The following is a 25,332-nucleotide window of genomic DNA, read 5'->3' on the forward strand; positions in this document are numbered from 1 at the left end:
TTGTTAGCTTTTTTTTTGTTTTTTATTAGTAGCAAGTCAAAAGACAAATGTTTGCAGATAAGTTTGTTTAGGGTTGAAGTACAGCTAGTGTTAACTGGGTGCTTAGTGCTGAGGATGTGCAAGAAGTGGGATTGTCAAAAGAGGTTGGTTAAGCTTTTAGTGTATTATTATCTTTGTACATAATGAACTTTGTACAGGTTACTTTTAAGAAGGAAGCGTATTAATAAACATCGAGTAAGACATTTTAGATTTGTTTTGTTAAGAGGTCCAGAATCATGCTTTACTAAAACCAAAAGAGACTAGGCAAGCTGAAGAAGCACACACATGCATTATCTTAAATAATTAAACAATGAACACTCTTTTATACCAAACACAGAGGGGAGACCTTAACTCTTTTAATAAATAATTTTCTGCGATTGCTCCCACAAGTGATGAGCCTATTTGTTTTTATATTTTTACTAATTTTCATAAAATAATATCAAGTTGGGTTGAGTTGAATATATTTTATTTTCATTTGCCGTAAGTCTGAGAAAAATTTTTTGAACATGAAATTTTAAGGTGCAATTAAAGTAATAAAATCTTCAATGAACGTTAAATTGAAATAGTTCACTGTTTGAAAAGACAAAACAATGCCATTTAAAAAAGATTGGACTTGATAAAAAAAAATCAATATTTGAAAAATAAAATGAAGCACTTGACTACATTATAAAATTCAACTATCCCAATCATCTTATTCAGTTCAAATGAATTATTTTAATTACAAAATCTCTTAATTATGAACAATCAATTAATGATGATAATTGTTTAATTCTATCAATTTAATAGCAGAAAAGGAATGTTAAATTTATATTATTAAAATTTAAGGTAGTTGTAATAAGGCAAAAGTTATTGTACAATTTTGTTAGAATGTTGAAATTTCTAATTATTCTGTACAAGAGAACAAAACCTACAACTTTAATATTGTAATTAAAATAATACTTATTTAAAAAAACTGATATGAAATTTCATAGTTAGGCTTTAAGGTTTCCCATGGTTGAATTTTTGACAAAATTTTTCTTGTCATCCAAATCCATCTTACAAAAATAAATCGTTTTCTATGTACAATAAAGCAACATTTTTACTAAACTAAATATGCCTGGTAACTCACATTTTTTGGAGGGAACACTGGATCCGGGTAGTCTCCGCTTGAAAATCTATTATTCGAATACCTATGGTCGATAGGTACTGGTCCAGCCAGCGGTACGCCGATGCGTGTTACGACACTTTCGCTGCCGGTCTCGGAGCCCCCTCCACCCGGATAGTCCAGCTCGCAGTGAACGTTGCTCACTGAAGAGCCAGTTCTCAATTCTAACTTGATGTCCGATATATTCGAAGATCTGTCGGATTCTTTACATTGTTTTTCCACATCTGTTTGTTCATTTGTGGTGAACGCTGCTTGAGAAAAACACGAAAAATTAAGATTTTGCTTAAAATATATATGTATTAAATTTTATTTTATGAGTAGCTTACTTGGAGGTTTCTTGACTTTTCTCTGACAAAGGATTATTACCATTGTTATTGCAATTATTATCACAATTCCTCCCAAAACACCAGTTAATATGAGCAATAATGGGAAGCTCTCTGTAAATTAATGAAGTTAATTAAAACACACCACTCACAGATTAATTCTTTTATGATTAAAAAAATAAATAAACACTTACTTTGAGGTTTAAGGGTTATTTCTAGGGTATCATGACCATAAGCATTAACAACTGTACAATTGTAGATGCCAAAATGGTCCTGGCGTGATTCTCTGATAATTAATGTACTTTTAACACCTTCGCTGAGTGGATCCTCAAGAACCTAGAAATATTAAATTAATAGTTTAAAAAAGCAGAATATTTATACAGTAACTACTGATCTATTTTATTTATTTTTTTCATAGACACTTACAGAATATTCATGAGAATTATCAGCGGTGATGTCTTCACCCTTAAAGCTCCACAATACTTTGGTCTGTGGAGGTACAGAGTATGCTGTACAATCGACCCTGGCATTGTCCCCAGGAACTCCGAATTGAGACCGATGAGATATGATCTGCGGTGGCCCTTTTACGTAAACAACGGCTTCCGCTCCAATTTCAGGAAAACCGATAACCGTGGCTTTGCAGTAATATCTTCCTGCTGTTTCTGAATTGACGTTAAGGCTCAAATTGGCTGATGTTCCTGCAACCTGTAGACATATGTTTTAGTATAATATATTTGCATCCGTAAAATAAATAAATAAAAATGGATTTATGTAGTTACCCTATTTGTCGATTCGTGATGCCAAACAATATCAGGTTGAGGATTTCCATCCACATCGCATGTCAGTGTAATGGTTGACCCTTGATCTGCTTGTATACTATGAGGCTTCTTTCTAAACCTTGGTCCATCTAAATCAAAGAAGAAAAAAAACTAAATCATCTGAAAATCCTATAAAATAATAATTAAATTGACATACAGCTAATATCTAATGTTTCCGATTCTTCACTTTTTCCTACTGCGTTCTGCACTTCACATTTAACTATGGAATCGTGCTGTCTTCTTGTCACATTAACAAGATGCAGTTCGGTCGTTGCGTCTGTTTCGACGAGTCGATCATTTATGTACCACCTGTACGTAACATCTGGAGGATTGGCGTCTGCTGAACATTTGAGTCTCACATCTACACCTTCAGTCAGTCTTGTTGCTCCTCCTATTACACTCACAGTCACCTTCGGTGCGTATTTTACTTCCAGCCTTAATTTAGCATTTCTATACGTCCTTTCGGCTTGATTTTGTGCCTGACATACAAAAGTTGTATTGTGATGTTCCTTTTTCGGCGTGAGTTTCAAAATGGACCTTGCATTGTATCTTCTACCATCAGGCATTTCATCTACAATGTACTCTATTCCTTCTTTTATCACATTGCCAAGGCCATCAATCCATGTAATCTAGAGAAAAACATTAAAGATTTGATAAATCCGAAAATTTAACAAAAAATTTCTAAAAGGTTTTAATTATTTACCTCTGCTGGTGGTTTTCCAGCTAGAGAAACACATTCCAGCTCTATTTCTCTGTCCTCAGTCGTGAGTAATTTTTCCCCTTGAACTATTTTAGGTGGTTCTGGAGGTGTGTAGACTGTGAGATGAGCAAATCGAGATCGTATTCCTTCTTCTCCATTTTGCCCAGGCCCCACCTGGCATTGATATTGAGCATCATCATCCAGAATCACTGGATATATTTCTAATGAGAAGTCACCTTAAACAAAATCACAAAATAAGTTTTCACTTTTAAGGTTTTAAAATGTGGCCACCCTTGATAGCAAGAAATATGAAAGTTTAATGCTTTATAATTTATCTGAAAAATCAATTTAATTTACCTTCATCGTCACTTCCTATCATATTGTATCTATCATAGCCTTGCAGCGACCTGTGCTCTCCAAGACCGAAGTCATCTTTCGTCCACTGAATCCTGCCAACCTTCCCTAAAACCCTACAGGGTAGAGTTACTCTGCTTCCAACGGTGGCTGTCTGATCTTGCGGTTCGATTGCGAATTTCTGCTCACAGAGTATGCAGTGGATGAGGAATAAGAACGGCAGCAACTGTTTCATCTCTGCAATAGCATAGGTAATCACTGGGTTAGTACAAGTTGTGAAATTGCAAAATTATCTATAAGTTTCACCAGTTTATACAAAATTTATAAAAATCGTTATTCTACAGTTTTAAATCATTTTTCACATTATCGGTAATGGTAAAATTCAATTTGATATTACACCTGGCCCAATAGAAATTTCCAGTACGGTTAGGCCGTCTAGCCGAAGGGGGGCCAACACAGTGACTGCCAGCATTTGAAATATTTTTGGACCCCATCCAGACTGATCTCTCAGCTGTTTACTGACTCACAGACAGACCATTAAAGCACCTACTTAGTTGAGTCATTTCTCGAAGATAATAATAAAATTGGATCAATAGAATTAAAAATATAAATAAGTTGTCTGAAATGTATAGACATTTCAATTGTTGCCTGGTAGGACTATAGATGAAAGTGTATTGAACTGACAGTCAGTATAGTTCATTGACTTGCATGCTTAATATAATTTCAACCCCAATTATTCTCACAATAAAAACAAATTAAAACATTCCGTTGTTATGTATCTAATTTCATATTGAAATTGAGATAAATAGAATGAAAATGACACGTCGTTTCTTCCTTATTAATATGATGTTTTGAAAGATAAAGCAATGGTGGAAATTCCGAATTAATTTTGATTTTATATAAAATAATTTATTTTTAAAACAGGGAATACGTACAATGTTATTAATAATTACAATTAATTAAGATTTTTTGTTGAGATAAAAAGGCAATGGCACGAGCGGGATTCGAACCCACGATCTTCGGCTTGATACGCCGCTGCTCTACCACTTGAGCTATCGTGACCTCGATCCACTCGTACACCAACTTCCCATCTCAACCGCACCTTTTGAATATTCCCTCCTTTTTGCCATTTTTCAAATGTCGTGTAATCAGATTGGATTCTCGACGACAAATGAAATGGCCACGGAGAGTTTTAGTGAAGATATACTTCGTTTTACTTATTAAATTCATTAGATTTCGTGGTCCAATTGACCAATGAAATAAGTTAAATGAAGTATATCTTCACTAAAACTCTCCGTGGCCATTTCATTTGTCGTCGAGAATCCAATCCGATTACACATTTGAAAAATGGCAAAAAGGAGGGAATATTCAAAAGGTGCGGTTGAGATGGGAAGTTGGTGTCCGAATGGATCGAGGTCACTATAGCTCAAGTAGTAGAGCAGCGGCGTATCAAGCCGAAGATCATGGGTTCGAATCCCGCTCGTGCCATTGACTTTTTTATCTCAACTAAAAACCTTAATTGGTCAAGCGGACCACGAAATTAGTGAAGTTATTAATAATATGAAAACTAATGAATAACAACAGATATTAATAATTAATCAAAACCATAAATAAATCGAGAAGATTTGTTGGCCTGTCGGCGAGTTGTTATTTTTGCCGTTTGTACGAATTTTCATCATCTTTAATGGTTGTGCAAGTGCCTCGTTAAGCTCTATAAACAGTGAAGAAATAGCGTAAGCGTATCAACCCCTAAAGCCCGGACCGGCAGGAATATTAAAACTTGTTGGATGATGCCCAGACTTCGTCGTCTAGCTACAATGACCCCCATTGATATAAGATTTCATATATCAATGGCTATGAAATGGCCAAGAAACCACGAGAGCAGACTTTTTTTGGCATTAAAGACAGCAAGCTAATTAAGGGGTGACTTTTTCGTTGTTTCCAAATTTTGTGTGATGTGGACTAAGTTTGACAAGTTTGGAGACGGTTTATATAAAGTTTATGATGGAAAGTGATCAGGTAGAGGGCAGAATGAATAATGTTATCTGAACGATTTGGTGAGCCATGGAATGCTTTTTCCTCGTTGTTACGAAATATTTCAAAGTCCCGGAATAGGCGTGGTTACAATTCTGCTGTATTTACGTTATTGCGCATTCTGACAAATAGAGAGCCTCCCCTGAAATTCCCCTCAGTTCTACTAAATCCCAATTGTTCCCCGAGTAATCTACGAAGCACGTCACGAAGCGAAGATTTACTTTTCTCCGCCGCGAATAAATCATGCCGCGAGACCCTCTGCACGCACTCCCAGGCAAAACTAAATGGAAAACAGAAGCTTTTTAATGGGATTAAGTTAAATTCATAGAGTGGTTAGTTGTCCATTTGGAGACCTCACCGAGCTGCAAGTTCATTCGGCAATTTGTCACGAGGTCATGCCAAGATGGTTCCACTTAATACGAAGAGAACCCCCATTACCCCATTCGCCCTCGCCCCGACCCACGACTTTCCACAATAAACATCAAATGCAAACAACTTGATTCATTAAAGCAAAACTTTCTAATGGACTTTGTCCAAAATCGGCACGGGATCGTCTTTTGGAGATCCGGTTTGCACAGGAATTGTTGGCAATTTACCGTCGGGCGGACAACTTTAATAACCGCCCCTACCTCCAGGAGGATACACTTGTTGTTAATGTTCTATTAAATTTTCCAGTGTCCTCACATTAGCCTTTAACGGCCGGTTATCGGGTCGTACGTTATCGTTCATTCCGGCCCTCCTTTTTCCGTAATAGATACACAATATACTACATAGCAATAAATAATATATACAATTCAATTATATCCTTTCTTAACAAAGCGCGGAAATATTTCGAACAATCTCAAGTGAAACAAAACGACCTTTTTAAAATAATTATTTCAGCAAAAAAAAATTTGCTGAGATATAAATTAAGAGCGCGCGTACAGGTTTTTCAGATGGCTTATCATTTTGTCAGAAAAGGTAATTTGGGACATTCTTGCAAAGATTTTGAGCATTGGAGATGAACAGGATGAATAAAATTTTATGTAGGGCTCTGTTAGGGACATGAGATCAGGCATGTGTTTTTTATGGCTTTAGCTCGAAGGATTGTATGCTAAATCACAATTTTTATTATTTGCTGATGATCTGAAAATCTATTCCATAATCACTTCTCCTTCCGATTGCTTACAATTACAAAATTCTATCAATAACGTGCTAACCTGGTGCTCCAATAACAAACTTGCTCTTAATGTTTCCAAATGCTACACAATTACATTCTCTCATAAGAAACAACCTTTTATTTATCTCTATACTCTCCACGATGCTCTTTTAACGCGAGTTGAGGTTGTAAAGGATCTTGGTGTACTTTTTGATCAAAAGCTCAAGTTTAAAGAACATATTTCTTCAATAAAAAATAGATCTATGAAGATGCTAGGTTTCATCATCCGGAACACCTATGAATTTAAAAATCCTCTATGTTTTGTCCATCTTTATAAAGCTTTTGTACAACCCATACTAGAATATGCTACACCTGTTTGGAACCCATTCTATCTAAATTATCAAAAAATTCTTCAATCTGTACAAAACAAATTTTTAAAAAAACTTTCCTACAAACTCAATCTTCCTCCGAATTCTGCCTACCCTGGAATCCGCTCTGAATTTAAACTTTTCGAACTGGCACTAAGAAGGGATTACTTTGATATTGTTTTTGTATTTAAATTATTAAACAATCTCATTGATAGTCCTTATCTCCTCTCTCAACTACAGCTACATGTCCCTTCGTACTCTCTTAAAACCTATAAATTATTTTATATTGAATTCCAAAGCTCTAACTACATGCTCTCTTCTCCTCTACACAGAATGATGATCAAGAGTAACAACATCTGCAATAGCATTGACTTCTTCAATAGTTCTGTGCAATCTGTGAAAAACCTTATCCTACAACCTTAGTTGAATGCTTTTATATTTCATACTGTACAAAATTATTACAATTTATTTCATTTACTGGTTCAACTAATTCTCGCACTCTAGTCTTATTATATATTTACAAAGAGCATTATTTTCATTAAATATGTACCTAATTATTGTAGTTTCAATTGTCTTTCAGCTTTATTTTGTTTCCTCTGCCTTATTTGGTTAGTAATTATGTCTTTCATTTTTGTTGTTCAGTTTTTACTCTTTAATTGTATTTTTATATTTATCATTTATATTTACCATTTATATTATTACCATGTATATACGTCCTTATTCTTTTTATATATATTATTTGTATTTTTACATATATTATTTATATTTGTTGTTATTGTAAAATGTATTTTTTATAATGGATTTCGATCCGTGAATAAATAAAGTTTGGAGGCCAAACCCCCGATAATATTTTTCTGCTGATAAATTTCAAGCGATTAGTGAACTATCCAATTAATGAAGCTTTTTTTAATGATGATTTATAATTATTTAACCTCCTCGAGGGTCTTGAAGAGGCTAGCAGTGGATTAAATAGTCAATTTAACGTAGAATTTTAAAAAGACATCAACTTTGATGAAAAGTGCATAGACAGCGAAGATAATCTGTTTTCTTCTGTGACAAAAATCGTCTGTACAACTATATTTTAGGCAGAGCACGCCGTGAAACGTAATCAATCAGTCGGATCCCACAGTGTTCGAATTAAAAGAAAACACCGGGGGTGGAAAAAGGGAATTAACGATAATTAGCGAAGGAATTCGCATAACTCACTGGCGCTATGTCGTGATCACGCGCAGTTTCATTGCGATTTTCCAATTGAACTTTATCGAGCAGTTTCACCCTTTAAACGAAAGGTCATGCAGCAGGCATATCAGCCCTTGGGCTCCTATTAAGTTGCTCCTCTTTTAATTAATTATTTCGGTGTCGTTTGTAAAACGGCTTACTGTCAACGGTTAAAGGTTAATAACGATTGTTAATTCGATAACACCCCCCCTTTTTCGTTTAGACAAGGGCTCGACAAAAGAGCACGTTTAAAATTATAATTGCTGAAAAAGTATGCAAAACTTTTAATCTTTCTCATTTCAGTGCAAATAGAAAATAAACAAAGGAAACTCAATATAATAAACAAACGTTTGGGTTAAATCGCATATACACAAAACCAAATTTTATAAATTGTTCATTAACTTTTGATTCACTGCCTTTCTGAGATAAAAAAAAGGCAATTCGACACTGGTAAAATGTTATAAAAGGCAAACCTAAGCCAGATAGGGCTTAGCCGATTGCAATAACACGACAATAAAAGCGCACGTAAGTTAAGTAAAATCGTTTTCTTTCGTTATGTATTAAATTGTACATTTGTTTCCACCTGGTAAATTTTCTCTGTCATGGTGTAATTTACGTTTGGTCCTAAAAGTAAACAACTTACGAATATATTATTGACATATCCAGAAATAATAATTTTCTACCTAAATCAAATTTATAAAATCAGCGTTGCTCATACCAAAGTCATTTTTGTCCTAGGAAAATATTTTTCAACGGAATGTTTCTTAAAAAAGCAATTTATTAAAAAAAATTTAAAAAAACATAACCACCATCTATTTATAGTTCAAATTAACTCTTTTTATTAAACCGTAAAGTTTAGGATTACAACAAAATACCACGGCTTTGGTAGTTTCTCTAGTTGTCCTGTTTCTTTTACACCAAATCGGCCATTTGCGTCAAATCCGACGGAGTACTATTTGAATAAATAAGTAACAGCTATCTAAAGAGATATTTATTTAGAAATCGTGAGATGCGGTCTGGTGTGATGTAAGTTTCAGAAAAACATTTTCTTTATCGTGTCAACGTTTCGATCTTTATTGAGATCATCTTCAGGGCCTGGGATTTACAAACATTGTTTACATATAGCAATTACATTTTGGATGTGGAAAAGTTAATTTATACAATGCAAAAATATATTTTTTTAAATGATATTCAATCAAAGTATTTCTACTCACTCAAAGTGTTTGTCTTCTNATCTCAATAAAGATCGAAACGTTGGCACGATAAACAAAATGTTTTTCTGAAACCTACATCACACCAGACCGCATCTCACGATTTCTAAATAAATACTTCTATCATTAAAGCCGAATATGTGCTCTACCTTGGGTTCAATCTTGACATAAGTATAAATAAACATAATTAATCAGACGCTTCCGATTACTGTTTAAACTACATGGACCGAAATCTATAGAGTACAAAAATGGGACCCAACTAAACATAGCGATATCCAATGAATGTAGTTTTCTTTCGGTCTAAAGTCCTCAGAATCATTATTAACGCACCCTACTGTCTATCCATATCACCCTCCCCAATGACCTCAAAATACCTTTCGTAGGTGTAGTAAACGTCAACAGGTTTTCCAGGATCCACGATAATCTTTTCTCTCACAAGAATTATTCCAATCTTACTGAAGAGATGATTAAATCATTTTACTTTGAAAACAAAAAGTCTGTAGTATTATACCATAAGTATATGAGTAAGGAAGGACGTCTAAATGTTTTGCCATATAACCAGCAAAAAATGAACACTTTGAATTATTTACCTACAATTATTTATGTACATAGAAACCGCTTATTAAAGACATGATATTTTTTTAAATTTAAAAACAGTTTTCCTTTCTAAATAATGCATTCAACTATGTATTCTTCAAGCGAATTTATGTGAAATATCGATTAACGGTCACTAATCACCACACATATCTAAAGAGAGTTTATCTCAAGGACGATTAAAGCTAGAACTTAAAAAAATACACAAAAAATAAAAAGCTTAATTTTGAGTAAATATATATATTTTTCAAAATATATGATAAAAAAATAATGGCGAAAGTAGACTTGTGGTTAATGGAGGGTAAAAAAAAGTCATCGATACGTACGAAATCTTCCCAAAATCTGTTATATCTCCTCCTTTTTAAAAGCTTATATGGATAAGAACCAAGACGATATCAGATATAAATCCTGTCGAAGGTATATAGAAGGGAAAGATATAATATATATAAATATATATTGTGTAAGACCGGTTGATAAAATCAAGTGAGGGAGGTTTTCCTCGATGTATCAACAATAAAAACTCCCCTACCTCGAAGCGTCCGGCAGAAAAGTACACAAGTCGGCGACAAGGGATGTTGTGTAAACATTTGAAGTGAAGAGTGGCCAGAAAAGCACTGGTCCCATTTCTGGGTATCTCGCTGTATATAAGAAAGGGAGTCAGCAGAACCCCGGTGGGTCAAGGGTGTCACATGTGTTGCATGTTCACATTTGTATCAGGGAAAGTGAATTGACAGGTTTCACTATCCTGTGTGTCGATGCCAGGATGCTCGTAAATAACGCGGTGCTGAGGGGAAAATTATGGACTTTAGACAAAAGTCCCTTTTTGTAAGAGGGAACGACATGTCAGGATGTCAGAGGGAGACGGAAAAGTCACAGAACTGCTGCATCGATCTTTTATGATGGCCCTCCGACCCGACTCGACCGGTCTACGTCGAGGACGAGATATATAACTGGGCAAATTAAACTTGGCGGAAGGCGACGACTTTCTTATCATACCTCCGACCCTCTTTCTACTCTCATACCCTAAGTTAAAAAAAAAGTAAAAAGGCCCGCCCTGGTTTTACTCATTCATTATTTTTTTCCTATCGCAAATGAACCTTGCCTTTAAAAATCCTCGCTGATTTTTTATTCGTTTTTTTCGAACTTATTGAACCCCTACAGCAGTTTAATAATGCCTACCATTATTTTTCACGTGACAGTTAGAATCCTTTTTAATATCCCGAAATTATTTTCATCCTGCAATTTTCATGATATAATAATATTTAAATTAAAAGTTTAACGTTTAAAGCAATTATAAGTAGCAACAAGGTAAGAAAAAGCAACCTTTAAAATAAATTTCCAATTAATTAATCTTTAAGTAAGGTACTGGTTGAGATAAAAAAGTCAGTGACACGAGCGGGATTCGAACCCACGACCTTCGGCTAAATACGCCGCTGCTCTACCATTTGAGCTATCGTGACTTCGATCCTCTCGGACACTAACTTCCCATCCCAACCCCACCTCTTGAATTTTCCCTTGTTTTTTCCACTTTCCAATTAATTCAAAAATTCAAGAGGTGGGGTTGAGATGGGAAGTTGGTGACCGAGTGGATCATGGTCACGATAGCTCAAGTGGTAGAGCAGAGGCGTATTTAGCCGAAGGTCGTGGGTTCGAATCCCGCTCGTGACACTGACTTTTTTATCTCAACCAATACCTCACTTAAAGATTAATTATTGGGTTGTCCGGAAAATAATGCAGGATTTTAAGTTTTCATAAAAAAAAATCTATATAAAATATTCTGTTTACGTTTACAGGATTACTCATTTGTATGAATGTCAACACTTATTAATCCTCTTCCAAATGATATTGTTTGTTTACCTCTGTAGCATTCCGCTACTTGGAAATAATTCAGTCATCCTTATAATGTCAAAGCGAGAATTTCGTACGATTTTCTTTTACGAGTTTAAACTCGGCCGAAGCGGAGCCCAAACGGCTAGAAACATTAACCAAGTCTGGGGCGAGGGTTGTGTTAATGAGTGCACTGTGCAAAGGTGGTTTAAAAAATTTCGGGAGGGAGATTTCAGCCTTGAAGATGAAGAAGGTCGTGGAAGGCCTTCCTCTCTTAATGATGATGTTCTGCGATCAGTGGTGGAAGAAAACCCCAAAACAACTGTTCGAGAACTTGCAGAGCAACTCAAAGTCAGTAAAACGACCGTCGCTGACCACCTCAAGGCGATTGGAAAAGTGAAAAAACTCGAAAATTGGATTCCACACTCATTAAACGATCGCCAAAAAAATCAGCGCTTTGATGTTTGTGCATCACTTCTTTGTCGAAACAAAAATGACCCATTTCTGGCCAGAATTGTTACATGTGACGAAAAGTGGATTCTCTACGATAACACTAGACGTTCTGGACAGTGGCCCGACAAAGGAGAAGCTCCAATACATTTTCCAAAGCCCCCAACTCATCAAAAAAAGGTAATGGTTACGGTATGGTGGGCTTCATTTGGTTTAATACACTACAGCTTCTTAAATCCTGGCGAAACCATCAATGCTGAATCATACTGTAACCAAATTAATACCATGCATCAGAAATTGGCAGTAATGAAGCCCTCTTTGGTCAATCGGAAAGGGCCCATTTTGTTGCATGACAACGCTCGACCACATGTGTCACGTGTAACGTCACAAAAATTATTGGAGCTTGGCTATGAAACTTTGCCTCACCCACCCTACTCTCCGGACCTCTCGCCTACTGACTACCATTTTTTTAGACACCTGGACCACTACTTACAACACATAATATTCAAAAATCAAACGGAACTGGAAAATGCATTTATTGACTTTATCAATTCTAAAAATTCTGAATTCTACTCAGACGGAATTAATAAGTTACCAACACGTTGGGAGAAATGTATTGAGAGTATGGGAAATTATTTTGATTAAAGAACATTGCTTTAAAGTAACTAGTTTCTTTTTTTTTGGTTAATACCAAAATCCTGCATTATTTTCCGGACAACCCAATAATTGAAAATAATTTATTTCTTCAATCGGACCACGAAACCTAATTGCTTAAAAATAAAACAAAAACATTTATCTTCTACTTTCCAATTATTGTAATTTTATAACAATACATGTTTTCCCTCACGCATTTTCATTTTTCTCTAGCGATGACAGTATTTTGAGTTATAATAATTATTCCATAATAAATTGACCCTCAATATCGATACTTCATTGAAAAATACACTGCTATTTAAAACCCACATCCCTTAAGCTTATTATTTGCGTATTATATACAATACGTAGAAGCTGTCTTCTGTTTTGCAAAATAAATCTGATACCATCCTGCATTTAGGCTAAGTCTACATTCTTAAATGGTTAGTACAAAGCTGAACTGATCACTAATATTTGAAGAAAATGGTTTCCCTGATAAATATCTCGTCTTTAATTTATTAATAAAATCTTACTGCTCAACAGATTTTTTCTTATGATCCTGGGGTCAATTCTATTTCAGGTATGTAAAACTAGAGATAGACCGTCCTTGAGGACGGGGAAATGATACAGGGGGCACCAGACACGTCTCTGGAAATTCCACGCGAAGGAATTTGTGGGGGAAACGTTGGTTTTTGAGGGAGCTCAGAGTTTAGTAAAGATGGAGAAAACTAACATTTGTTTCAGAGGTTTAAAATTTGCTTAAGGCTGCAGTAACAATAGATTTGTAGAGTATGCGAGCAAATTCAGACTGTAAGACAGACTTGCTAATAAAACTTAAAAATTATTACAATAAAATGAAAAGAGAAAGAAAGAAAACTGGACTGTTCATTTTGTTAAAGTTATTGTAAATATTAAAGTTATTAAGTTCTGTAGGTCTTGTATGTGAATGTGCGGAGAGATGCAGTGCCAGAACTTGGGCCTTTTCTTTATAAAATTTGGCCCAAGATCCATCTGCACTTTGTGGGGGCGGGTATGAAGTGTTTATACTTACAATTTTTCTTTGTTGTTGCCCGCAGGAAGAAGGTTTCGGTGGTGAGGGATTGTGCAGTGTTGGTCATTAAATTAGTCTTGTAAGCCATTTGTGAGCTGTCTAGTTAATAAGTATATAGTACAAAATATTAAAAAAAGATTTTTTTTAAAAGAAATAACTGGAGAAAATGTTGCAAATTTTATGGATAATTTAGTGTTGAGGGCTTAGTTGGCCTATTGCCTGAATATTTTGAATTGTGGTAAAACTAATATAGGGACAATTGTAAGTATTTTCATAAAACAGAAAAGTAATTAGTTTTTATTGCGTGTACATAAAAACGTGTACTTCAACAATTACCATCATCAACTTAACCAAAAAAACCAAAAAATGACGTACCTTGTGTGGTCTCAGAGAGAGATCAAGAGTTCCAAGGAGAAAATTAACTATAATGATACTATTAACTAGAACTAACCACTGGAACAATCGATAAAAAAAAGAGTTTAATAAGTGAGGTAGATAGAGAAAGAATGAATGAGTGTGTGTGGGAGAGGGGGAGTGAGTGTATGTGTGTGTGTGTGTGTGTGAGAGAGAGAGAGAGAGAGAGAGAGAGAGAGAGAGAGAGAGAGATTAGAGATTGATTGATTGATTGATATCGCTTTATTTACATAATCTCTCAAGATTTGGTCTCGAGGATCTAAAGAGAAGTACAGATTTATTTTTACAATTGCTCTACTCAATCTTTTAGAAGTACATAAAACAAAAATATTCCTTGGTTTTACACTTTGACCAATTCATTGTATAATATTACATAATCTGTTTACATATTAACAAGAAGGCGAACGAAAAATAACAATAACTAAAAAAAAATAAATTTTGCTTTTCAAAATAAAACATAAATTTTCTTCAGAACAAAGTAAAATAAGTGAACTTTCTTTTACAGGGTATTTACAACTACTTATTAATAGAGGGATAATAAAATGCCTGACAGTATTATGATTTAAATTAAGCATAGTTTTAAATTGAATTAACCTTAGTTTTTACATCTCTTATAAGAGAATCTTATCTTATCTTACATCATAATCTTAAATCTTACACATACTTTGAAAGTAGCAGAGTTTTTAATTGTTCTTTAAAACTTTCTATTTTATTACATTTCTGCATGCAGTTTGGGAGTTTAGAGAACGTTTTGGCACCTTTCACTACAAAAGAATTACTAAATGTTTTTGTTCTATGTTTTTTTTACATATATATCTATCTTTATATGTTCTATTAATATTATGTATTTCAGAAGTGAATTTAATGTTCTCATATATATGCTGGGTTTTTTGTTTTTATCGTTTTAAACATGGTACATCGAAGTTTATAATCCAACATGTCTTTTATTTTTAAAATTTCTAGCTGCGAAAATTTGTCATATATGCGATCATCATATTTTAAATTTAAAATATACCTCATGCACATATTTACTCCTACTTGTAATCTATAAATTTGCATGCAATTTAAGTCGCTCGTGGCAGCTAGTCCGTACATTATGTAGGGAAATATCAGGGTTTGCACTAACTTTTTTTTAACATTGACATTGTATTTTACAAACTGTAATACCTTTTTTAATTTATTAACTATACAGGGTGTCCCAGTCCCTTCTGACGAAACTCAGGAAATTGATTCTACTCTTCGTTTGGGGCAAAAAATGTCCAGGAGAAAATTTTCGGAAAGTTCTCTATTTTGAAGATATTCGTCAATTTAGGTTTTTTAAGATATTAGTCAATTTTTTTCAACTTTCCACTACCTTACCACATAAAAGAGGGAGAGGGAGAGGGGGAGAGGGCGAGAGAGAGGGAGAGGAGAGAGAGGGTGAGAAGAAAGGAAGAGAGAAGAGAGGACGAGANCAATTAATTAATCTTTATGTAAGGTATTGGTTGAGATAAAAAAAGTCAGTGTCACGAGCGGGATTCGAACCCACGACCTTCGGCTAAATACGCCGCTGCTCTACCACTTGAGTTATCGTGACTTCGATCCACTCGGACACCAACTTCCCATCTCAACCCACCTTTTGAAGTTTCCTTCCTTTTTGCCATTTTTCAATGACTTTTTTGTCTCAACCAATGCCTTACATAAAGATTAATTAATTGAAAGAGGTTATTTGGTCAATCGGACCACGAAGTCTAATGGTTTTAATCACAGTTTCCCTAGTCAGTAGATATCCCAAAAAAATTCTTGATAATGCAAGAATAAATTAGGATTTAGACATTTCTTTATAAAACAGTATGAGAATAGTTAGCACGTCTTAAAAAAAAGAGACGTTGACGTGATTAACGCGATTGTTTATTATGCAAAAATCCCTAGGCTTATACTTTAATAATTGTGTAACTTGCACGGAAGCATTGGGGAAAAAGTTCTTTTCTTTTTTCCGTAAAGCTTTGTCCCACACTTACAGTCAATATTTTGTTAAAAATGTAAAACGTGTTTCTAGACGATTTGAACTTCTTATTTTTGTTTTACATCATCAGGATAACAGTCTTTACTGCTAACATTTCTCCCTTTGTACTTTCTGAACAGTGCTAAAGGTCAGATGTAGTATTTAGATTAAAAGAGCCGTGGCATGCAAACAGGAACGTTTAAAACGTTCAATCGGCCAAGTTTCTTAACGAACGTCGCCATTTGGATAAATGGACAAGATTGGGAATTTATCGTTTCTGGTTTCTTTTTTTTTTGCTCGCCAATTCCGCTGGTTATAAATAAACGTCGCCAAACTTCATTTCCTACTACTTAGTTCGTTTTTAGATGAAAACGAAGAACAACCGTTTATTTATAGACGGCGGTCTCAAAATATCGTCATCGCCCCTATTAAAAGAATCTCCCCCTCTGGAACTCGGAATGTGTACGACCGAGATAATAAAAATTACCTCGAGTGCGGGGTAATTAAACGCTGATCGATGCCTCTGGCTTTATTCTAAAAATATTCCGTTTTGTTATGGTGGGAGTAGCATTCCACGCTATTTTCATTTATAACAACGCTAAAATGGTTACAACTATTGTTAGAAAGGCTTTTGTACTTAGAAATTCTGCTAGTTATTAGTGATAATGAGGACTAACGTTGGATAGTTTAAGACAACCGCCATGAAACAATTTTCTCAGGCTATAATATCTACAGAGACGATAAAAATTAATAAGGTGGTCATAATAGTCCAATAATAGTTATATTACAAAATACTGGTCCACTGTGATATAAATTGACAGTGTAAAACTCCGATGATAAGTTCTTAAAATGTATGAATTAATTAAATTGTTTAAATGTATTAATTGTTTAAAATAATGAATTATATGCTGTGTGTAGTTTTTAGTGTGAACAAAAACTATGTCTGCCTGTCATCACTAATTTGGTCTGCCAGAGGCGTTTTGGCATGTGAAGAAACATGGACACATTGAAGATGGCAAAATGATAAATGGAAAGTAAGAATCCAACTACAAGTTCATCATCATGCAGTCCAAAGGAAAAAATCTCATAAAAACATCAAGGTCCATATAATTTCCAATTTAATGCATTTCTGAAGTCTATCGTGCTTCCTCACCAGAAATATTAGCGGTTCAGAAATGACTGCTGTTTGGAGTCGTTTTTGAACCCCTAACATTTCTGAGGAGAAAGCCCGTTAAGCTCCGAAAATGCACTAAGTAGGACGTTATATGAGCCTAGTTATTTTTGTTTAAACTAAAACCCTACACACAGCATGTCTGCTCAAAAACCAAGATGGCAGAAGCAAAAGGATTTAAATGAAGGTTAATTTAAAGTTTTTATTTTTTTGGTTGAAATGAAAAAGTTAGTGTCACGAGCGGGATTCGAACCCACGACCTTCGGCTCAATACGCCGCGCTCTAACCACTTGAGCTATCGCGACTTCGTCAGAAGTCCGTTGTTTAAGTTATTGTTAATAGCTAGTGGGAAAACAGAGCATGTTAACCACTTATTTTCCACAAGAGACGATAAGGGAGAGTTTCAAACTTATTGCTAGTTTCTTAAAAAAATGCATATTAATCCATGTATATTTAGCGGTCATAATTGACCATAATAATTAAAATGAAATTTGCAAAATGGCAAAAAGAGGGAAAATTCGAACGGTTGTAGGTTGAGATCAGTTGTTGTCCAAGGGGATCGAATTCACGATAGCTGAAGTGGTAGAGCAGCGGCGTATTAGCCGAAGGTCGTGGGTTCGAATCACGGACGTGACACTTTTTCATTTCAACCAAAAACCTTACATAAAAAGATTAATTATTTGAAAGAAGTAATTTGATCAATCAGCCCACTAAATATAAAGGGGTTAATTTAAAGGTTTGGCAAGAAAGTAATGTCCTTTTTCAATTATAAGATTAATTAACTCAATACTTACATTTTTGTCTATATTATTTACGTTTACAATACGCTTGTTTAGTGCCTAAAATGAAAGGCATTATTTTTCCTCGATTCTGTTTTAACTTCTTTACTTTGTCGTATAATCTAATACGTCATCATGTTTTGTATGAAACGCATTGAAAGTATTATTTACTTTATGAATTCCAAAAACGGGACAATGCAACTGAAAATTTGTGTGCAGTGTTCCGTACTAATACTGTAAATGTTCCTTAAGTCCAACGGTTGCTCGATTTTGAGAAGGAAATTTTGTTTTAAAAGATGATGATCATCAGTTTGGGTTCCGCACATTTCACTCGACAACTCAACAATTACTTAGTGTTGCTGACAATATAGCCTCTTCCCTCGAACAAAAACAGCATTGCTTGGGTGTCTTTCTTGATTTAGAACAGGCCTTCGATCGAGTCTGGCACTCGGGCTTGCTTTGGAAACTGAGGAACATCCTCCCTCATACGTACTATCTTATACTGAGATCTTATCTGACGGATCGATTTTGACGAGTCCGTCAGGGAACTGAATTCTCACCTTATATACGCATAAAGGCGGGTGTTCCTCAGGGAAGCATACTTGGCCCTTTTCTATTTTCCATATACACTGCAGATATTCCTACACACGTTAACATTTCGACCCATACATTCGCTGATGATTCAGCGATTCTTACACGCAATTCGGACCTCTCAATTAACACTCAACACTTACAACAACACCTGAATGAATTAACAATATGGTTCACAAAGTGGAGAATAAAGGTAAACCTAACAAAAAGCACACAGATCAATTTTACCTTACGTAAAAATGTCTGTCCTGCGGTGAGTATAAATGGAATTCCATTGCCTACCATTGACCTTGTGCGTTATCTTGGACTTTTCATGGATAAACGACTGACTTGGAATCCCCATACAAGACTGAAAAGACAGCAAACAAACGACGTTATAAATTGTTAAAAACCTTGACTCACGATCAAAATTAGACCATGAAAATAAACTTTTAATTTACAAGACAATGATTAGACCTCTCTGGGCGTACGGTTGTGAAGTGTGGTGCTCAACCAAGGATTCCAATTCCCAGCGTCTCCAATCAAACCAATCTAAAATTCTCCGTCAAATTATAAATGCTCCTTTTTACGTTTCAAATTACACTATCCATAAAGACCTACACATCCCGTTTGTACATGAACTCATCAAAACCCGATATAAAAAATTTCATCAATCACTGAACACACACAGTAATCTATTCCTATGAAATTTATCACTTCCAACCCTACCTGAAAATCCTCCAAGACGATTGAAGCGAAAGTGGCCCCGAGACCTTCTCACTGTGTGAAGATTGAACAAGCTATCAGTGTGAAGAAATGTTACCACTGGGCAACTTCTCCTACAAGAGCCTCAAACGATAATTCAACATATACGAACATATTTACTTAATACATCACTTGTAGTTGTAAATACCAAATAAATATGAACGGCAGGTGAAACTATCGATCGAAAAGATGATGAGCTCATTGGACGTCCTTCTGAGGCTGACAACGAGGTATTGCGGTATATGCTAGAAAAAAAATCCCTTTCTGACGGTTCTAGAACTAGGAGAGATATTAAATGTTTCCTACACAACCATCGGAAATCATATCCAAAGGCTTGGGCTTGTTCGAAAGTACGCTACACGGATTCCACACGAACTCAGCAAAAGGGATTTGGAGGATCGCGTATCAATTTGCCCTTCACTCCTTTGTCGACTCTCTTACGATCCATTTCTTCAAAGATTGGTAACAGGTGATGAAAAATGGACCACATACAAAAAAAGTAGCCCGCAAAACGTTTATTGCCCACCCGATCAAGGGTCTCAGTTGTTCCAAAACACCAAATGCACGGAAAAAAAGCATGATGTGCATTTGGTGGGACAAGTCCGGCCCCTTGCATTTTGAGCTCTTACTACAGGGCAAACGATTAATAGTGAACTGTACTGTGAACAACTAACCCATTTAGACCTTATAAAGCAAAAGCAGCTGTCACCACAGAAAAGGTAGTTTTTCGTTTATGACAACGTCCGCCCTCACGTTGCTTTGAGGACCAAACAAGTATTAACTAATCCGAATTAGGAAATTTTGTCACATCCCGCTATAATCTCCGGACATTTCACCTTGTGACTACTATTTATTTCGGTCATTACAAAATTTTTTAAATGGGCAAATATTTAAATGTTTTGAACGTGTTCAAACGCTCCTGGTCTCAAAAGATAGGAGTTTTTATATAGATATGATACTAGAAAGATGACAAAAAGTAATTTGAAATAAGAGACAATACATTTCAAATTAGAAAAATTGTTCGGTATTCAGGGTCGGTCAAAATGAGAACGTACCGTCTGTAAATGGTTCGCTTGCTTCTGAAACGAGAAGATTAAATACGAGAGCCGCACTCTTCCAGAACTCCCAAAAAATAAAAACCCAATAACACGGGATTTTGTGGGTAAAGGTACCCCTGAGAGACTTTCGTAAACAATTGGATACGTTTCGTAGCGACAGGAAAATTTCTAGGATTATCACTATCAAACTTTAAAGAGCAATAATATTACTTAAAAAATTTGGCCGATAAAGAACAGGACTTTTTACATTGATAGTTCTAAAGGAGGAAAAACGGCGAATCCTAAAATGGGACTGCTTCCGGAGATTAGAGCCGGATTGGAAGCTTCTTTTGAACCTTTTTCTCCGGAACCAGTACTTAAAATCCAGTCTATACAACTATAATGGTCAAAGGGAGCAATTGAGGAAAAAGTCTATTATTGGTCAAATGGATAGGTGTTGTTTTATAACTAAGTCCTCACTTCCATTACAGAGCCGGCAAAAATTAGTGGACTGTGGAATTGAAATTCCTGCCTAATCCGCCCTATCAACCTGACCGTGCACAGTCTGATTTTCGCCTATTTACAAAATCCGCTTAATCGTAAGTTCTTCGATACGCTGGACGGCTGCCAATACAACGTTGAGTCCATCGCCAACCAGGATAATTTTCAAGAAGAAATAATCAAATTAAGAGAGAGAAGGAAGAAAGTAGTGCAACAAAATGGGTTGTTCATAATTAAATAAATTAATTTACAAGTTGTATAGTATATTTCCATTTAAAACCACTCCGGAGTAAGTAGACGAACATTACATACAAATATTTTGTGAACAATTATAACTGAGTGTTATATCCGGTCCATTCCTAGCACTTGACCGCTATAGTGTAAAATTAATTAACCATATGAAAAAATTCGTTTTGCATTTTTTTTCAAAGAGCGACAGCTATGGAGATTGATTTTCCAGGGCTTTTTACCAATTCTGCCGTGCAAGCGTTACGGATAAACCATTTTTGCTGATGAGCTGACATGACGTCGAGGTAAAAAGGGAAAAGAGAGATATTCAGATATTGAATAATACCAAATAACGTAGATTTTTTTTTTAATTTTCATTTAAAGCGCGTGTTTTTCACGTTTTTAAATGGTTGTCTTTTACATTTTCCATACGAAAGATTGACTTGTAAAAGGAAATACGTTAACGAACGAATCTTAATCGTCAAAACATTGAATGTGACGTGTAAACATTTAACAGTTTATTTCAAAAACATTTTTTAAGGATTTTATTTTTTGTTTCTGGCTATACTTTGAATAAATAAAATCAATAAATTCTAACGAAATAATTAATATATTTTTATCACTATTTTTAAATTCGCATACAGTTATATACTTTTGATTTTGATTTCATTCAATTTTTAGCAATAATACAGATTTTTGTTTGACAAAAATATTTTAATTAAAAAAATTATGTTTTTATTTAAAACATCATGAATTTTAAAAAAAATCATCTTCACATCGAGTTTGACGTGTAAACATTTACCAGTTTATTTCAATAACATTTTTTCAGGATTTTATTTTTTGTTTCTGTTTATACTTAGAATAAATAAAATCAATAAATTCTAACGAAATAATATATTTTTATCACATTTAAATTCTCATTCAGTTACGTACTTTTAATTTTGATTTTAGTCATTTTAGCAAGACCACATTTTTATTTTGACAAAAATAATTTTAATTAAAAGAATTATGTTTTTATTTTGACAAAAATAATTTTAATTAAAAGAATTATGTTTTTATTTAAAACATCATGCATTTAAAAAATCAACTCATTTAATGATGTGTAAACATTTAACAGTTTATTTCAATAACGTTTTTAAGGATTTTGTTTTTGTTTATACTTTAAATAATTAATAGCAATAAATTGTAACGAAATAATTAATATATTTTTTATCACGATTTTTTACTTTTTATTCAGTTATTTACTTTCATTTTGGTTTTAGTCAATTTTAGCAAGAGGACAGATTTTTATTGACAAAAATATTTTAATTTAAAAAAATATGTAAATCATATAAATATAAAATCACTTCCCGTCTCTTAAAATTAAAATAACCTCCCAACCAGGTAGCCAAGAGGGAATATAATGAATTTTAATTGTACCTTATGAATATATTATTTATTTTATTTTTTAAAATCATTGTTATCTTCTCCCCTCGGGAACTGTTGAACGATAATTGTAAAAGTTAATTGACAATTTTACTTTATTATAAATTAAGTAGTACAATTGTCCTTATGACAGTTACGTTACAAGGGGAGGCTAACGATGTCGTAAAAATGATTTTAATGAAACTACTATTTTTGTGATATTACGTCGATAAATACATATGTTCTTGTATATTATATAAATTAAATCAAATATATAATAATTAATACCCCTAAGAGCCGAGAAATTTTTTTAAGGAATTTACATCATTTTTAAAATATATATTTATGATTTTTGTGCATGCATTCCAAGGTTCTTAGTTATCATTTGATTTATTTTACCAACGATAAGAAAATAATATGGAAGATCGCATTAAATCCAGTGATACATATAAAAAGTTACAAAAACCGAAATACGTTCCATTAAAGTAGTGCAGAAAACTATTTCATTTGAAAAACAAAATATCTTTAGAAGTGTGAAAAATAAGGAAGGGTGAAAACAATGAAAACTCTTCCAACGTTTTAATTTATATGTCCAATCGTAACTCATTTACAGAAGGGAAATTTGTGCCATTGCGTGTATGTTTTAAAGTCTACATTCGTGTAATGTTTCGTATGGATTGATAGAGTCGTTTCAAAGTTATCAATAATTTTGTTATAGTCGAAAAAAATATTTGTAAGGCGAGGAGATTGTTTTCTATTTTTCCCAAAAGATTGTATTCAGGCTCTTTTTGGGGTTGTTTGTAAGTAAACAAAATATTTTAACCTATTTTGCTACGTTGCTCAATCACAAAAAATTACAAATTGCATTTCAATAGACAGCTCGAATTTGTTCGTCACAGATTGATTATTTTCGAGTTTCAGAAAATTATATTATAATTCAATTAATTAAGGTTTTTAGTTGAGATAAAAAGTCAGTGACACGAGCGGGATTCGAACCCACAATCTTCGGCTAGATACGCCGCTGCTCTACCACTTGAGCTATCGTGACCACGATCCCCTCGGGCACTAACTTCCCATCTCAACCCCACCTTTTGAATTTTCCCTCCTTTTTGCCATTTTTCAAATGTCATTTAATCTATTTTAACTTTTATTAACTTTTTATCTCAACTAAAAACCTTAATTAATTGAAAGATATTAATTGGTCAAGCGGACTACGGAAACTAGTGAATTATATTATAATATTTTTCTAACAAGAAACAATATTTATATTTGTTTTTTGCACATTTTTCTTTTTTCTTTTTCACTTTTTCGCCTCTCTTTATCCACAAAAAATTTACAAAGGTTCAGAATTCTATAAATTAATAATAATGCAGCAATTTATAATTGTAGATATAAAATAAAACGTCTGAGGTTTTGATTTTTACTTATAATTTGATTATACATATTTTTCTCTTACAATGACAAAAAAGTCAATATGTTTTTGATAAAGACAGAAAGAAGAGGAATTATGTTTTCTATCGGTTGTGATAAAATTGAATTTGTGTAAATAAAGTCCAGATGTGTTATTAATTTTAAGTGGAATCCATTCGAGAAAAATAGTTGCCCCCGGTTGATCCAACCAAAAAATATCCAATTTTTGTTTGCTATAAAAAATCGCATTCAACGGCTTAAAATGGTGCTTAAAACTTATTCAAATTATTTTTCTGCCATAAAAATTTTTCTGCCAAGTTTACTAGAAGCCTCTTTTGCTTTTTGTAACATTTTATATATCTAACTTTATATTTAATACAAATTTTCATATTATTTTATTATCCATTTGTTCAGTCAAAAACACTGAAGTATAATAACCTTGGAATACATACACAAAGACAGAAACCCATATAGCAATAAATTATTTAAATTTTTTTTCTCGGCTTATAGGGCTAATTGGTAAAAAAACTTGGACAAAAATATATATGACCTAGTATCACCAAAACGTTTAATTTAAATCGGTGATCTCAAGACTGTAGCCTCTTACTTTTGTTAGTATATCAAAATATCAAGATTTAGAAGAAATCAAAATTTTTCTATTAAACAGTTGTTTCTTGTTTACCGCTAGTTGCTGGAAAAATATTGATGGGCTAAAAGTAATCAAAACTATATGTGATTTTTCGTATAAGTATACTACAATTTTGAATTTAAAAGTGAAAGTTCTTATAGTAAAAGTATGGGCTAAAAAGTGATGTATTATTAAGCCTTATTTTACTGGCATTTAAATTAACTTTTTGTTGAAAAAGTAATTTAAAAAAAATTCTGATCGTAGGGTTAATATGCTTCCTAAAGACAAATCTTTTTCACTTTTATTTCGCTCTGGATACATTTTAATCTGGTGAAAACTGTTAAACAAATGTCTTATTAAATCTTACTGCTGACTTTAAGCAATTCGGTTTTATTACGTGAGAGGTTGGCTTGGTGTAGAATAAAGGGGGGGGATACGTCGTGAATAGTGGGCCTAGTATAGTGGCTTGCAATAATAGCTGCTGGTTCCAGTAATAAGGGGAGTTTCCACATTTCAGCGGCTGTACAGGGGGGCAATTA

At 34.0% G+C, this 25,332-nt stretch overlaps 1 protein-coding gene across 5 annotated transcripts in view; it reads right to left on the bottom strand.

The window, feature by feature from the left end:
- Nucleotides 1–25,332, bottom strand: part of LOC106667948 (irregular chiasm C-roughest protein-like) — a 278,000-nt gene that overhangs the window by 2,492 nt on the left and 250,176 nt on the right. For 3 of the 5 annotated variants that reach the window (XM_014396265.2, XM_014396267.2, XM_014396269.2), the window contains 8 exons: nucleotides 3,382–3,615; nucleotides 3,028–3,260; nucleotides 2,482–2,953; nucleotides 2,286–2,413; nucleotides 1,933–2,211; nucleotides 1,701–1,842; nucleotides 1,510–1,620; nucleotides 1,148–1,434 (listed from right to left, as the gene is read on the bottom strand). In XM_014396265.2, coding sequence (XP_014251751.1) covers nucleotides 1,148–1,434; nucleotides 1,510–1,620; nucleotides 1,701–1,842; nucleotides 1,933–2,211; nucleotides 2,286–2,413; nucleotides 2,482–2,953; nucleotides 3,028–3,260; nucleotides 3,382–3,615 — 1,886 coding nt within the window. Of the gene's footprint in view, nucleotides 1–1,147; nucleotides 1,435–1,509; nucleotides 1,621–1,700; nucleotides 1,843–1,932; nucleotides 2,212–2,285; nucleotides 2,414–2,481; nucleotides 2,954–3,027; nucleotides 3,261–3,381; nucleotides 3,616–3,777; nucleotides 3,876–25,332 lie in introns of those variants that run through there. The other 2 variants (XM_014396271.2, XM_024227293.1) reach the window with 2 other exon arrangements.

This window comes from Cimex lectularius, unplaced genomic scaffold, assembly GCF_000648675.2.
Source record: "Cimex lectularius strain Harlan isolate CLEC.00 unplaced genomic scaffold, Clec_2.1 scaffold42, whole genome shotgun sequence".
In the NCBI taxonomy this organism is placed as follows: domain Eukaryota; kingdom Metazoa; phylum Arthropoda; class Insecta; order Hemiptera; family Cimicidae; genus Cimex; species Cimex lectularius.